The sequence below is a fragment of the Sus scrofa genome, chromosome 8, assembly GCF_054392235.1.
Source record: "Sus scrofa isolate SSC_HxYL_T2T_F1_AM1 chromosome 8, Sscrofa_HxYL_maternal_Yorkshire_Landrace_v2.0, whole genome shotgun sequence".
Taxonomy (NCBI): Eukaryota; Metazoa; Chordata; class Mammalia; order Artiodactyla; family Suidae; genus Sus; species Sus scrofa.
This window is the reverse complement of record NC_139390.1, coordinates 15,002,753-15,019,878: the sequence shown is the minus strand read 5'-3', so window position 1 is coordinate 15,019,878 and position 17,126 is coordinate 15,002,753. Positions and strand designations below refer to the sequence as shown.

The window sequence follows — 17,126 nt, the reverse complement described above, 5'->3', positions numbered from 1 at the left end:
ATACCTGAAAGTTTCTACCCTTTGACCTACATTCCCCACCCTACCCCTCACCCCCCACCCCCATCATGGAAACTACTATCCTATTCTCTGTATCTGTGAAACCCGCATTTTCTTTCCTTTCCTTTTTTAGATTCCACATATAATAATTCACTTAATCTTAATAAAACCCTCTCATGTGTGTACTATTATCATCTCTGACTGCACAGCAGGAAACTGAGGCACAGGCTGGTTAAGCTATTAAGCTAAAGATACATAGTTGTTGAACAGTAAGGCTGGGATTTAGCCCCAGGGAAGCCAGGCTGCGCTCCATTCTGTGAGCCACTGCACAGAATTACCTACTTTTAGCTGTGCTTTTTTTCCCACCTAAATGTTCAAGTGTTCAAAGCGTGTCTTTTCAGCTAGGTTTGCGAACTTCCCTATGCTCCACAATATCCAGGATTTCGTTTTACACATAAGGCATGATTAATAACCATTCGCTGATTATACATTTAGAATTTCTCAAAATTTCTCTCCTCCATCTAAGAATTAAGAGTAGGAGTTCCTTTATGGCACAGTCGGTTAAGGATCCAGTGTTGTCACTGCAGTGGCTGGGGTCACTCTTGTGGTGTGGGTTCAGTCCCTAGCCTGGGAACTTCCACAAGCCATGGGCACCGCCAAAAAAAAAAAAAAAAGTAATCCATGTATCTAAAATTAAGGATAATAGTAACTTTCTATCCCATTTTTGTCAGGAACTTAAGTCCATATATTTGACTAGAAAAAGTGGGAAGACACACAAAACAAATTTAAAAGTGGTTATCTTATGGTACTATCAGTAATGGTTAAATTGACTTCTTTAGTTTCTTATTGTGGACATCTTCCTATTTGGATTTTCTATGGGGATGGAATAGATGATTTCTGTCAGAAGAGAAGCAAATACCTGTTAATAAGACATGATTTAGAATTCACAAATACATAAAACAAAGGGAAAAGAAAGGGATTCAAACAAGCAAGAAAGGGCACCATCAACACGGGCAGAGAGCACCACAGGAGGTGAGTCAGATGGTCTGGCCTGAACACTGGGGAGGGCTCATTTCTTACCTGGCATCACGAAGCCACAGGGCCCTGGCAGCCCTAGAGGCAGGTTTAACAAAGCAAAAGCAAGATATTTTACGTGTTAGAGGCTGTGAGAAGAATCTCCAGAAATTGTGCACTCTTCATTTCTTCCCTCATTTTAAAGAAAAGTTAGTCACTTCCCGTGAATTATTTCTGCAATTTATTCGAAAAGCCTCAGTCTTTACTTGGCCTCCTCAGGTACCTGCTCTGTCCTCTCCAAGTGCAGGGGGAAACCGTAATTACTGGAGTTTTTCTGCTATACTTCTGAAATCTAGCAGCATATGCTTTCTCTTTCTTTTTAGCTTCATGCAATGGATTTTTATTTACAGAAGTACAGACAGTTAAAAACCATACCTTGACATGTAAATTTTTTGGAGGGAGTTGTGAGTAATAGTTTGTCTGCCATTTCTCCAGGACCAGCACAGCGAGCGATTCCTGGCTCCTTGTATTCCGACTTGACCCAGTCGGATAACCACTGCATGTTACAATCACAGTAAAGAGGGTTGGCTCCAATTGCTCTGGAAAACAACACCACAAAAGCACACACACATACACACAGGTATGGAAGTATTATTATTTCCTAAGGGATTATAACACAAAGTGAAAATCCCCATGGATTTGCTAATAAAAAATTAGAAGACACAGAGACTTTGAGGATTCCCCACTTTCCTGAATTATATGCAGCTGGGATTTAGTGAGATGTCACCAGTGATAACACCTTCCTGACTTTACAAGGTCTGCTTGTATTTGCAGAATGGTGCATATTGGGTGCAAGCACAAGCAAAATGTGTATTGACATTTCCTTCTGAAGTTCTATTGTGGCTCAGCAGTAATGAGCCCAAACAGCATCCATGAGGATGCAGGACCTATCTCCAGCCTTGCTCAGTGGGTTAAGGATCTGGTGTTGCCATGAGCTGTGGTGAAGGTTGCAGATGTGGCTCAGATCCCAAGTTGCTGTGGCTGTGGCATAGGCCAGTGGCTGTAGCTCTGGTTTGACCTTTAACCTGGGAACCTCCACATGCCACCTGTGCAGCCCTAAAAAGCAAAATAAATAAATAAATAAATAAATAAATAAATTTTTTCCTTCATTCACCAATGAATGAGAACCCAACCATTATGTCAGTTTTTAGGGACCCAAATATGAATAATACATTAATCTTAACACCCAAAACTCCTTCTGCAAAGGATATTCACATATACTCATACATATGAAAATTTTCATTACAAGCAGTAGAGTAGAAGAATTTACAAGGTAACTGTGAGGAGAGGGTCACTTTTCTCCAAGACTGGTGGTTTAAAGAAGTCTAAACTTTTAGACATTTTGATTTAAGTTGGTGTAAAAGGTTGGAAAGGATGTTTCAGAGTAAAGGGCTAGTAGGAAGGCAAGAAGATAAGAAAGAACATAAAGTAATAAAGACACATAACGTTAGTTTCCCAGAGGTGACCTGGAAATTCAGTGGCTGTCTGTCCCTTTAAAGTTTTTTCATTTTAGAACTTTGATTCCCACTCTAACATAAGCAGTGCAAACGACAGGAAAACTATAATCACAATAACAGCCAGCAGTTATTGCATCATCATGATATATAGGAACTGTGCTAAGCCATTTATATGAATTGCTTCATTTTATCCTAAATAGAAACTCTATGAGATCAACACTAAAAACCCATTTTACCAGATTAAAAAAACTGAGGCCAGAGAAGTTATCCAATGGGTTCACAAATTTGCCAAGCATGGGTAAAAATAGTATTTGCATAAAGCAGCACTTAAAAACTGGTTTAATTTTGATTTTTAATCAACTTCAGGTTAGTATGGTTTCTAGGTATATAGTCTAAGCAAAATCATTCTCTTATGAAGAAACTTTCAAAATATACTTATAAAACCGTAATACTTTATACTGTCGCTGTTTTAATGCCCAACTCTAGCCAAGAACTAAAGTGCAGCAAATATTATGCTCATATGTAGGTCAGATTCAAACCTTTCTTCTAAATTAAAAATGAGGAGTTCCCTTGTGGTTCAGCAGGTTAAGGATCAGGTGTTGTCACTGCAGCAGCTCAGGTTGCTGCTGCGGCACAGATTTGATCCCTGACCCAGAACTTCTGCATGCCACTGGTACAACCAAAAATAGAAAAAGAAAAAAAGAAAAAAAAAAAGAGGAAAACAATGTTTTTGAGTCATTAGATCCTATTTCTATTGACATTTGCTAAGTCCTTACTATGTCAGGAGACACAATAAAAAAGCACATGGTTTAGAACTCTCTGTGATCTAGGAAATAAAAGACAAAAGCGTAAATGAAATACATGACAAACAGGACGCATGACAAAGAAGATTCAAATTGCTCTCAGTGTAGGGAAGGGCGTCACAGAAAGGACAGCTCTGCTTAGTTCAAGCAGCACCTTCCCTCCATAGGCTTTTCTCATCCATTGCCCTGACTCTAACAGAGTGGCTACTTCCTTCTTTATGCTGCATATTCCCCGCCAGGCACTGCAGCCCTGCACCCCTCAGAAGGGGTCCCCTTCACATGGGCTCTCAGGCAAGAGACCTCCATGGAGTTTGTAGGAGTGGCCCTGACCTCGACTTTGAGGTGGGCACTGGGGCTCACACATGAGAAAACGGAGGTCTTGCCTCCAGGAACCTAACAGTCTAACGGAAGGGATAGTAGCAGTAAGCATCACACAGTCAGATGGACCAAAACATATGCTGCTAACACAGTCCCCATAAGCCAAATGCAGACATGGCAGGATTAACTGCTGGCTCCTATCCTCTGCCCATCTCCGCCCCTCAATTTTCCAAACTTGGGGCTTTGGTAGGTTTTGGAGAGGAAAGCAAACCCACAAAAAAACATGGCAAGCAATGTCTTCTGGAGAACCAGCAGCCAACTGACATTGATATTCAAGCTGAAGCAAAAAACTGCCCCCAGGTGATGGCAAACTCAGCCTGACCTAAGGAGCTTTGGATTTTGGCGCTGTTCTCTGAACTTCCTTCCAGGTGTGCCACGGTCTTAACAGTACAACTAAAAATAACGAACATGGAATTTACCCAACTGAATTTTTGGGACCTCATTATTAAATTATTTTATTGCACTTCCAAGAAATACAGAGGTACAAACAGACTGCTAGCAGAGAGAATGCAAAGGAAAACAAATTCACCCAATATGAGGATTTGGCTGTTTCTCTCTACTGTACAAATTGTCCTAAACCTTGTCTAATTCATTTTTGCAGCCAGAGTCAAGGCTGAGTGATATGTGCTAAATAGATTAATCCAGTTTGAGCAAATCACGACAGGCTTCCTGGAGGAGGTGATATTTAGGATATGACTTGGAAAAGCAGGGTTTGGGCAGACTGAAGTGAAGGGGAGCTGATACTTATAATCAGAGAACATTAAGAGAAAAGATGTAGACTAGAAATCTGGGGAGCCAGGTTCATAAGTAGACACATTTTTAGAAGTAAAGAGAACTCAACTAATGGGGAGTTAGGGTCAGAAGGGTAAATGAAGGCTATCTTGTAGAGGGCACCATGTCTAGACTGAAAATCCTTGCAACTATTTTAAAGATGGAACCAATCATATCTTCTGAAGTAACAATAAAAAAGGTAGCAGCGGACTATTTGTTCCAAACTCACTTGTCAGGCAGTCTGACCCTAAACCTCCATTCATGAACCAGATACTCACAGGTGTGATAATGCAGAAAGATCATTGAAAGCACCTTCAGGCACAACAGAAATGTCATTTCCATGTAAAGAACTAAAAGCAAGAAAAAAAGCAAAATTAAATTTCTCTTAGTTCAGGGAATTTGGAAAAATCCCCACGCATATATGAAATTTTACTGTATAACCAGCTTTATAAATGAGTGTATTTATAAATGATGGTCTATTCAATAAACAGTCTTTTTACAACTGGGTATCTACTTGGAAAAGCAAAAAGTTAGTTCCCACCCTAGATCATATGCATAGAAAAAATTCTAATTTGAGGAGTTAAATGTAAAACTAAAACTAAAAATGTATTAAAAGAAAATAAGGAGTGCTCCTTTTTATAAACATGGGACATGGAAGGCTTTATAAACTCAAAAATCATATGGAAAAGAGTAATACATTTTTGACAATGTAAAATCTATCAATAATATAAAAGATTACATAACAACCAGTTCCTACTGTATCATAGAGGGAACTATATTCAATATATTGTAATAAACCATAATGGGAAAGAATGTGAAAAAATATACATGTGTGTTCATATGTAGATAAATATACCTAAAATTAAATCACTTTGCTGCTGCAAGCCAGAAATTAACACATTATAAATCAACTATATTTCAATTTTTTTAAAAAGATTGATTTAAAGAACAGAACAGGAAATATGTGCAACATATATAAGCTATAAGGATTCATTCCCTTGTAAAAAGACATGTAAATTTAGAGTCAAGAAGTAGGTGCATAAAAGTAAGTATGGCATTAAAGAAAAGACAAAGTACACGTTAGAAAATGGGACATGATGTGATCTGGCGATACAGAATAAGAAACACAAATGCTCGATAAACAAAGACACTCTAATGCTCCAAGGATTGGAATTGCAAATCAAAACAGAAATGGAAAGGAATATTCCCCTGTCATGTGACAAAAAGAAAAGATAAATAATATTCACTATTTGCAATAGTGCTTTGAAATAAATACCCTATGAAAATAGAGTTGGTGCAAAATAAATCTGTAAATTTTGGGGGGGACTCTAAGATGGTTACTTTTGGTATTCTCCTAATATGCTTGATAGAAAGATGAATGTATAGGATGTTCATTCCAGTGTTGTATTTGGAATCAAACCAAATGATAGCAACGATGAGGATGCCTAAATGAGTCATGGTATCTTCAGTCTATGGAACACTCTGTACCAGTTAAAGAGTTGAGGAATTTTATATATGATGGAACGGAAATAGTCTAAACCTTATTGTTAAATAAAAACAGATCTCATAGAATAGTAAGATGTCAACAATAAGTGGAATAATAAGATCTAAAAAGACATTTTTCCAAAGAAGACACATAGATGGCCAAAAAACACTTGAAAGGATGCTCAACATTGCTAATTATTAGAGAAACACAAATCAAAACTACTGTGAGGTACCACCTTATACCAGCCAGAATGGCCTTCATCAAAAAGTCCGCAAACAATAAATGCTGGAGAGGGTGCACAGAAAAGGGAACCCTCTTACACTGTTGGTGGGAATGCAAATTGGTATAACCCCTATGAAAAACAGTATGGAGGTTCCTCAAAAAACTAAAAATAGGATACCATATGATCCAGCAACCCCACTCTTGGGCATCTATCTGGAGAAAACTGTAATTAGAAAAGATACATGCACCCCAAGTTAACTGCAGCACTATTTACAATAGCCAAGATACAGAAGCAGCTTAAATGTCCATCAACAGAGGAGTGGATAAAGAAGATGTGGTACATATATACGATGGAATATTACTCGGCCATAAAAAGAATGAAATAATGCCATCTGCAACAACATGGGTGGACCTAGAAATTATCACACTAAGTGAAGTTAATCAGACAGTGAAAGATGAACATCATATGATATCACTTGTATGTGGAATCTAAGAGAAGGATACAAAGGAACTTATTTGCAGAACAGAAAATGACTCACAGACCTTGAAAACATATTGTTATTGAAGGGGACAGGTTGGTGGGGGGAGGGATGGACTGGGGGTTTGGGATTGGCATATGCACACTGAGGTACAGGGAATGAATGGTCAGTGGGGACCTGTTGTCTAGCATAGAGAACGCTACCCAATATTCTGTGATAATCTATGTGGGACAAGAATCTGAGAGACAATGGATGTGTGTGTATGTATGTAACGGACTCATTTTGTTGGACAGCAGAAATTATCAAAACATTGTAAATCAACTATAATAAAACAAAAAAAAACCCTCCAAAACTTCAGTTCTATAGATTCTCAACCTAGGGGACCTAATATTTCATAAATAAAAATATAATCTATTGCAAACAAACAAACAAAAAGAAAAACCCTATTTATGGTTTTTAACTTATACAGCTATGGGCATACATATATCACAATATATAAAAAGAAACATCAAACGGACTGGAAGAGAACATTAAAGTGTTTGTCAATTTGAGGGAGGGGATTCAGATGGAGGATCATGTTCTTTCATATACTTCAAGGTGAATTTTGTGTAGTAAAAATATGCTGTGTTGTATCATGCAACCTTAAAAAAATTTTTCCTGTATTTCTTTCAAAAGCAGCTGGATCTGTATAAAACTACATCTTAATATCACATATTAGCATATCCATGACTACAGCAACAACGTGTTACTAAAGAGAAAATTACGTTGTCCAAGTAAGAGCTGTTGAGCAACAACAGAGTAAGATAATCCTTTGTATACATGCACGTGTAACTGGGTCACCGTACTGTACAGCAGAAAAAAAAAATTGTATTGGGGAAATAAATATTAAAAAATATTCCAAAAAAATGAGTAATATATAATTTTCCCATTTCCAAATGTGTAGTAAATCCTAATGCATTCAACCAAAAATACCCCAAAATCATTCAAAAGACAACCCCAAACCCAGATCCCTGAGAAGAGTAGTCTTTTGTTAAACCTATGATGCTTACAGCAATCGAAGAGACTTCAGTCCATCGAAGGTTCGAGGAGGAAGACATCGCAAACGGTTGTAGCTAAGAATTCTGCAAGCACACAGAAACCAATTTGCTTTATTCAAGTATTCCCAAATGGCCAAATGTCATTTTTTTTTAATAAAGCAGTAAGAAATGGCTATTTTATCATCTTATAAATTGAGAATATAGACACATACTTTTTAATCTTTGTGCTATTTTGCTAATACGATGTATTTGTTTCAAAACACAGTCTAGAATGCTTGTTACCCTTGCTGTCTCTGATGCCTCAATTGTGTCCTCCCTAAGGTGACTTTCTCCTGAAGGCTGTGTTAAGAGTCTTTCCCATCCTCACCACAAATGTCAGTTATTTGTCTCTTTTGTAGAACCCAACCCTTAAATGTCCAGTGAATTAACAATAACTGGGTCACTTTGCTGTGCAGCAGAAATGGACAAAACATTGTAAATCAACTATAATAAAAAAAATAAAAAAAAGAAATAGTCCTACACGTTTATACTCACAAGGTGAGGAGCTGGGTCATGTTACTGAAGCTCTGATTAGAAAGGGTGCTTATTCGGTTGTTACTTAAGTCTCTAAAAGAGAAAAAGAAAGAAATGGCGTCTCCTGCTACCATAGACATGGACACATTAGCATTCTCAGAAAGAGGGTTCTTCTTGCTCATAGTCATAGTAGCATTGCTAGGGCTCAGCTTTTCTCCAAAAATAACAGAATGTTGGGCAGTCCCCTGGGGTAGACTGTCATGTTACTCATGATTATTTATGCCCAGTCTGACAAATTTAGCAGTGACCACGTGCCTTGCTTTGGCCAGTGACGTGTGGGCACCAGCGCTATTTTCACTTCACAACAGAAGCTTTAGAGCGAAAGGTCACTTTGCCCAGATCCCTCTGTTCGCTCCTCTACAAGGTATGTGATGTTCACAGAGAGGTCCTGCCTGGTCCCAGAGCAAAGACAGGTGGAGGCCACTCACAACAGACACATGTGATGGGTGAGAAACAAACCTTTGTTCTAGAAAGTCCCATTAGTCACACATACTTTACCTTCATCAATGCATACAGATACTCAAATTGGATACCTGAAAGAATCCCTCATTTGATTACCTTGACAATGCCGTCATTAAGACATCAGCATAATTAAAACCTTTTCCTCTGGCAAAGTCACTGGCACATAGTTGGTCCATGGTAAATGATTAATGAATGGTAAGTGGGAGTTCCCATTGTGGCTTAGACGTAACAAACTCAACTAGTATCTATGAGGATGAAGGTTCCATGGGTCAGTGGATCTGGCGTTGCTGTGAGCTGTGGTGTAGGTCTCAGATGTGGCTTGCAGCCCGTGTTGCTGTGGCTGTGGCAGAGGCTGGCAGCTGCAGCGTCGATTCTACCCCTAGCCTAGGAACTTCCATATGCTGCAGGTTAGGCCCTAAATAAATACATAAATAAATAATAAGTAAATGAGAAAGAGATGCAGTTTTTTTTCCCCCCGAGGCCAAATGGGCATTTAAAAAATGTACTTTGTACTACAGGTAGTAATTTAATTATATTAAATAATACATAATATAATATATAACATTCAAAATGATAGATACATTTTGCAGTTTGCTTTAGAAAACATTAGTGAATATATACATACATACACTCCACATACATGACACTGCGACACACATATTAGGGAATGTTCATTAATTTTTATCTAAAGAAACATGCTGAATATACGACTAAAGGAAGATTTGTGAATAAATGGAAGATGGTGTGTTATAATTTATGTTTGTTTATGTCTCTGTGTGTATTTATGTCATTCTATTTTTCTAAAACAAACTATATGAATTAATGTAAGATTCAGAAAAGCTGTTGCTGATTATCCATTCCTTTATTAAAATTCCAAAAATCAGTAAAATGTATCACTGAAATTGTGAAAATGGTAGGAATGTTACAGGAGCTTTATAATCCATCTTCTCAGTTGCTGAAGTCCTATAGCTAATTTTTTGAAAAAAATAAATACATCAAAACTAGCAGAAGTTCCTTGCCTAGAGTTGTATAATGAGTCATTGGTAAAACCATTTCTGGATCTATCTGTTCTTGTTTTTCATTTCCAAACTGGTTTTAAATAATCACATTCTGTCCCACATTTCGTTTCCAAACTGGTTTTAAATAATCACATGCTGTCCCGCAAATGACCCAATTCTGCTGAAGTGACCCTTTGGAAATTGCAGCAATTTAATGGTTTATTTAACAGAACAAATGTATGTAATCAGTTCTTGCTGCTATTAAATAAATAACTAGAGGCAGAACAAGCATCTTAAAAGATATACTTTTTTCTTAATTTAGTCCTTTGCCATTTAAACAGCCCTGTATACTTCCTACAAAGTGTTTTATTTTCACATACTTTTAAGAAAACCTGAAAGTGATCAACAGCATTTTAACCAGCCTCCATGGGCTTAGGGAAAGTTTGCAATGAGAAACAACATTTTCTGCCACCTAGGTTTCTAGAATTCACTAATTAGGAATAAAAACCCTTCTAGGAATAGTAGAAATCTCAATCATATTTACTCTAAAATCAGATAGACTTAAAGTATTTCCCTTTATATCTATCACTGATTTTTTTTTGTTTGTTTTGTGACAAGCTTTATCAATTACCAGCAAAGCTATTCTAAGTGTGATATTATAGATAGTAAATTATATCTTTTTAAAAATACTGTACACATAACTAACTGAAATGTCTGTATGTTTAAATATAATCTTATAGTTACAACTTAATGACTATAAAAATTGTTTGCACACATTTATGAAAGAAAGAGACGCTACTTTAGGAAGACATCAAACCAAAATGATAAAAACAATTTCATGTTTTGACATTTTTACTCAATGTCAGTGTCTTTGTCAAGTTCACATAAACACCATGTAAGTAAATATGGATTTTATAAAATAAATTTTAACCCTGGACACCCATACCTCAATTCATAACATACTATAAAAGAGAATCAAGCCTAATTAACTAGGCTTATAACAAATTTTCAGTAAAGCTATTACCATCTGCTGTGTTTTGGTTAAAGTTGAGAATTAAAAATAGTGCTTTCCATTGTTCTTTCCTTGGATTGTTATCAAATAGCCCATCTCCACCTTCAACAGAAACATCTGACTGATTGCATTCCTATAATTCTCTGATACTTAGACTTAATCGTATTTGTACTTTGAATAGTGGAGGACTTTTTCCAAGATGCACCATTGCCTGATTGATAGTCAATGAACATGGAGCCAGTGATCCAGAACCACAATGAGCAGGAAGAGGAGCATCTACCTGAAAATGATTTATATTATCTGAAAGGTTCACTAAATCCCCTGCCCCCTGTGATCCCCATTTTCACGAAATAGAATAAGAAGGCCAAGATGGAAAAATACAATACATTACTCACATCAGCGTTAAATGTTTGTAGTTAGACAGTTCCTTAGGAACCAGGGTAAATTGGTTCCCATCCAGATACCTACAAACAAGGAAACAGCATTATCTGTTTAAAAGTAACAATAGTGAATCATTAACATGGTTGAACAATATCTCACTTTTAATTGAAGCAAGGAAGCACTTGGCAATTTGGGCTTTAAGATGTCATATTCCTAGTTGGGACTGCTATCCAACAGGAAAAAAAAAAAAAAGCACAGTTTCCCAATCCAGTAGAATTCTTTTGTGGATTACTTCAGCTAAATTATAAAACCAAGGATAGACAGACGGGGGAGTCCAGTTCTTGGTGGTTTATCTGAGAAGGCAAGGCTTCTATCCAACCATTTGTGTGTCAGCAAGAAGGGTCATTCAGTCAACCACACTCTTAGTCAGCCTTCAGTCTGATTGTGTGTATGTGGAAACAATACCATGAAATGCATTACTGGCAGAAACTTGCTACCGCTGGCAAGACTGATCTTCGTGGCCTTAATATGCATTAATACACTTAATAAATAACAACAGATGGCTCAAAGGATATATTTGGGAATTTGAATGTAATTAGATTTCAGTTTAAAAATCTTAAAAATTATTTTTACCTTCGTACAATAAATACTCGTTTAGGAGTCAGGCTTTTGTTATGCCTTCTTATGCCTATTCAAATTTTCTGACTTTGTATTTCCACTCTCCCTTTTCTCCAGCTAAGAGAAAAGTAATTTCTTAGTACCGCTAGAGGGAAGCATAATCCCATATCCTTCAGCTCTTTCCATTTATTCCAGAAAACGTGGAAACACAGAGCTAAAAAGATTCAGACTGTGCACTATGTATAGATGGTTCCATGTCAAAGAATCTAAGAGGATGACTGCATGGGATTGATTAAAACTAATGGATACCACTTGTTCAAAACTGTCCATGACTACATACTTATTTTTGCCAAATTCTTTAATGATATAATATGCACATGGAAATTTTCTAATACATGCATATATGTTACTGGAGAGAGTGATCCTGATGGCTTGTGTGGTTCTAGGAATGAAGTCTTGAGGAGGTAAAACTAGAATTCATAAGAGATGAGTTCATACCTTCCTCATCTCTAAAACATGTTTTCTTTAAAAAAAAGAATTACTTTTTAATAATTTGTAGAGGAATAGATGAAAGATTCAACTATCTGACAGAAGAAACACAGAGACGGCATAAACGAATCTAGCACGTTCTCAGATGTAGTTTAATAAGGAAGTTAAAAGATGTTTAAAATTATTTGATGGGAATCAGGTAAAAGGTCTAAGGCATGGGTCAGTTAAAATGGTAGAAGAAAGGATTTAGCATCAAGGATGATGTTAAGGCTATGCTGCATATTAAGTTCTCGGCTGGGGAGTTTTTAGAATCTACGGTCTGCATACAGAATCCTCCACATGTATCTAGGTTTCCAACAGTGGGGGGAGGGCAATCTCCTGAAATAAATACATATAAATATAAGAATTAAGAATTTACACACACATATAAAGCAGTGTTTTATAATTAATTAACAACCGTGAGTGGTAGCAAGAGAGAAAAACCGACCCAAGAGAGAAGATCACACACTTTTTCTCAAAGTGTCAATTCAGGACCAAATTAGAATTTGTAGAGTCATACATGATTTGAAAATTAAGGTCTTTGATCACTGAAGTGATATCTTCTTGAACCTCACTGCCTATGTTCTAGGTTGCTGAAACTTTATTAAAGCTGCTCATTTGCGATGCTTGTACATTTGTGCATGAATTACAGGTATGCACCTGCATTTACGTTTTTGATACATGGTTTCACACAGTCAGGTAAACAGAGCAAAGTGACTCAGTGACCTGGCAAGCAGTTGTTCCCGGTCCTTAGTATACAGATAAGGGAATGGAAGGGAGCCTGCGTGTACCACGGCTCAAGGAGTAATTCTTTGATTTATTCCATTCCACAGATAAAGCATGAGGTGGCTGAGGAAGTGTGAATGGCACTTAGTATCTTGATGTGTGTACACCGGCCATGTAACTTGTGGCTAAATATCAGTTTTGAAAATGTTAGGGGTAACTCGACCCACACTTTCACGATCTAAAAGGCTTTGAGTTAAGTTCAAAGGGCAGTATCTCCTTTTAAAGATAAAGGCTATGTCAGCCTCTTCCACATCCTGCATATTTATGCATCCTCTGCAGTGAGCTATTTTCCAAAGGGACCCGAGGTAAAGAATAATTAACCATATGACATATCCCTGACATTGCAGCTAAACTAAATGTACAGCATTTCTCAAGGTGCAAGTTAGTCTTGTGAGATACTTCATGAGAAAAGGGCTGTGGTGACACCTGAGTGTGGGAGCTCCCTTACAGTTGACATTCTCTCCTGGAGCTTCACAGTACACCTTAGCATAATAAAGACACTGAGAAATCCTAAAACGAAAAAAAAAAAAAACAAAAAAACAAAAAAACAGAAAATGCACACAACCAATATTTCCCAAGGGTACCTGAACTAGCTTTTATATTATCTACTTAGGGTTTTAAATGATACTTCTTAATGGCCTGTAGAATATATGCAATTTGCAAAAAGGACTCAAAAGATTTTGGGTCTCTATTTTCGTGGTGTGTGAAACACACGTTGTTTAGGAAAGGGAAAGACAAGCTCTACTTACAATTCTGTGACGTCTCTTGGAATACCTTTGGGCAAGACCTTCAAGGCTTTGTTGCTACATCGGACGACTGTGTCCAAGCAGGTACACTCCGTAGGACAGCGAGAGAGTGGGGAACAACTATTGTCATCATTTCCTAAATGGCCAAAAGAAACACAGGAAAACCCAGCTTTGTGGCTTTAAAGATGCTTGAAGGGATTGGATACCTTTAGCCAAACAACCATGAGTCTTGAGCCATAGGATGACTGATGTAAAGTGCATTCAGCGTTTACAATTTTGTGTAGGACCATTTTCAGACTGCCTATGGCAGAACTCCAGAAAACAATTCCCAGTTTCTACTAGCACTAAAATTATAATGTTATGTTCTTTGTTCAGTTATTTACACAATTTATAATTTTAATTAGCATGTATATATGTAAACCGAACTGTGGAGAAATTGTAAGGAGACAGACAGAAAGGGACAAAAAGGGATAGATTACTTTAAGAGGTTTAGCAAAAAGTGTGTGGGCCCCTTATTTGAAAATATACGGCTTCACACAAGCTCTTCACTTGTTTGCAATAAGAGAACCTGTACACTACCTACCTCACAGGGCTATTATGAGAATCAAATATGATGACAGTGCAAAAAATTGAAAACTATTATTTTTGTTAGGTTTACTAGAATTTTCGTTATAAGTCAATTGCTTTTATCATTTAAAATGGTAATTCTTAAGAGATGCTTTGAATAATACATACAAGTAGAAATGAAACTATATAAATAGTATCGATCACAAGCTGGAAGTGAGAAAACATTCGGAAGCACAAATCAAGAAGTCAGATGTGAAAGTAGTCTGAGCAAGTAGCGCCCTGTTGCTAAAAGACAACAAAACAACCCAACAGCAGGACACGGGTAACTATGCATTGCCCGAACTCGGACGTCCTGTCTAGTAATGCCCCGTAGCATCAGAACAATCAGGCAATGGTCACCAAAGACCTGGACAGGCCTTCTTACCATCATCACAAGTGAAGTCTTGAATGGCGACGTCCTGGATGGGGATTTCTTTGAGGAAGTAGGGTTTCTGACATCGAGGATTTCCCGTTACAATCCTTTTCTTCCTGAGCCATTCTCCCAACCAAGCCAGGTAGCAGTTACAGTTAAAAGGATTGGCCAAGAGGTTTCTAAGTGCCACAGGCAAACAATGCAGAGTTGAGTTGAGGGGGTTCCCTTTCTAACTTCTCCAAACCCCATGCTACCATCTTCCCACACTCATCTGTTGGAATGATGCCTTCTAGGTCTTTGCCTTCACCCCACCCCCAATTCACGCTCCATCACACACACAAACACAGCAAATGGGATGCCTTCTTTGGCTGAAATATTTGTTTGGAAATTAAAAAATAAAAACACTATTTTCCTATAAGAGTTCTTCTAATAACTTCATATGAAAAATAAAGTGAAGGCAGCAATGCAGAGTTTATTCAGTGGATCCCGATAGATATCTCATTTAGAGATAATTTAAACGTGTCAGAGATCTGACTGTCTGTCAAACGTCCCTACACTGATAATGCAGTAATTTAATATAAAGATGAAGGCTGATTACCTTATATTATTGAGTTTAACCTGACAACAGCTATTTCATTAATTTGTCATTTCAAGATTTCCATCTCTTATTTGCTCCAGAGAATAGGTTTCCCATCTAAACTGACAGCTGAGTTGATTAAATGCCAGTTATAAAAATGAATTTACTTCTACAAATCTCAATACTTTGGGCATCTCACCACTTCAGCACAAACCTATTGACAATCCCATTATTTATAAACATGCCATCTTGAATATGCACACATTAGTCACTCGATGTAAACTGTCACATTTTATGTGGAAAGAGGATTAAGTACTTTACTGATGGATGGCTGCTTCCTTCAAATTATTTCTTCAGGGACTTTAGCTATGTTAAACATGATTTTTTTCTCCTTCTAACTACCTTTTCAGTTAGATTAGTAGATTTAGTTGCCACTATGACCAGGAAATCCGAAGCGTTAGAAGATGTGGCATTTCAAATACTGCTTTTTAGATACTGACATACAGGAGCCTGAAATACTTGGAGAGTTGGTTTGTTTGTTGACATTTCTTGCGTTTTGCCTATAGACCTACAAATATTCTTTATTCTCCAACTGTCTACATAAAATGTCCTCTTGGATAGGTTCAGCCTATTTCTTTAATATCTTCCTACTATCACAGTAAATGCCCTCTAGTGAGCTTTTATTGTTGGCCTGGCCATCCTAATATATCTCCTGTCATTGTGAATGATCCTTTTGAGCACAGTTCGTTGGCAATAACCCTATCAACCTTTTTTTTTTTTTTTAATGATACTTATACTGCAAAGACTCCAAAGTGAGAACACTGGGAAAAAAACAAAAAAAACAAACTACATTTCTTTTATTTGCAATGCAACCAAATTATAAGAAGATTATCCTTTTATAAAATAAGCCACATCACACTGTTACATAAATAACAGACTAAAAAAACACTATAGTTTTTGTTAAATTTTAATACAGGGTAGTGGGTAATATTTTTAGAAAAAACTAAGTTTAACATCAACAAATCTTTACTTTTAAAAAAATACCTAAGCCCTTGATCACATTTTTTTTTTTTTTGGTCTTTTTTTTGGGGGGGAGGGGCTTTTCTAGGGCTGCTCCCGTAGCATATGGACATTCCCAGGCTAGGGGTCTCATCAGAGCCATAGCCACCGGCCTCCGCCAGAGCCACAGCAATGTGGGATCCGAGCCTGCAACCTACACCACAGCTCAGGGCAACGCCAGATCCTCGACCTACTGAGTGAGGCCTGGGATTGAACCCGCAACCTCATGGTTCCTAGTCGGATTTGTTAACCACTGCGCCATGATGGGAACTCCGATCACATTTTTTTTACGAAAGGCTTAATGCATTAAATTTTTATTGATAAAAGTAGTACATATAAGTGCACTGGCTCAGTTCATACATAAAGGAAGACTTTTTCATACTTACAGAGTAGACAAAGAATGGAGAGTATCAAAAGCTCCTGGTGCAATCGTAGTAATTTGATTATCATATAAAGAAAGCAAACGCACAGAGCTGAGTCCTATGAAACTGTCGTTCCCTACACAGCTTATGCGGTTACTTCTCAACATCCTGAGGGGAAAAATACAACATTGTTATGGAGATAAAATATCAGGCAATCAATCCTGCCTCTCTGAAGACCAAAATAACCCCTCTTTGCAAACACGTAGCACTCATTACTTCTTTCTGAATGTTCTCTTGTCATTAGGAACTGCTGTGACAGTAGCCATCTCTCAGTATCCCTG

At 37.4% G+C, this 17,126-nt stretch overlaps 1 protein-coding gene across 6 annotated transcripts in view; it reads right to left on the bottom strand.

The window, feature by feature from the left end:
• SLIT2 (slit guidance ligand 2) overlaps positions 1-17,126 on the bottom strand; it is a 384,281-nt gene that overhangs the window by 64,408 nt on the left and 302,747 nt on the right. For all 6 annotated transcript variants that reach the window (XM_084971629.1, XM_084971630.1, XM_084971633.1 and 3 more), the window contains 8 exons: positions 16,810-16,953; positions 14,800-14,966; positions 13,812-13,944; positions 11,145-11,213; positions 8,239-8,310; positions 7,717-7,788; positions 4,759-4,830; positions 1,447-1,610 (listed from right to left, as the gene is read on the bottom strand). In XM_084971629.1, coding sequence (XP_084827755.1) covers positions 1,447-1,610; positions 4,759-4,830; positions 7,717-7,788; positions 8,239-8,310; positions 11,145-11,213; positions 13,812-13,944; positions 14,800-14,966; positions 16,810-16,953 — 893 coding nt within the window. The remainder of the gene's footprint in view (positions 1-1,446; positions 1,611-4,758; positions 4,831-7,716; positions 7,789-8,238; positions 8,311-11,144; positions 11,214-13,811; positions 13,945-14,799; positions 14,967-16,809; positions 16,954-17,126) is intronic.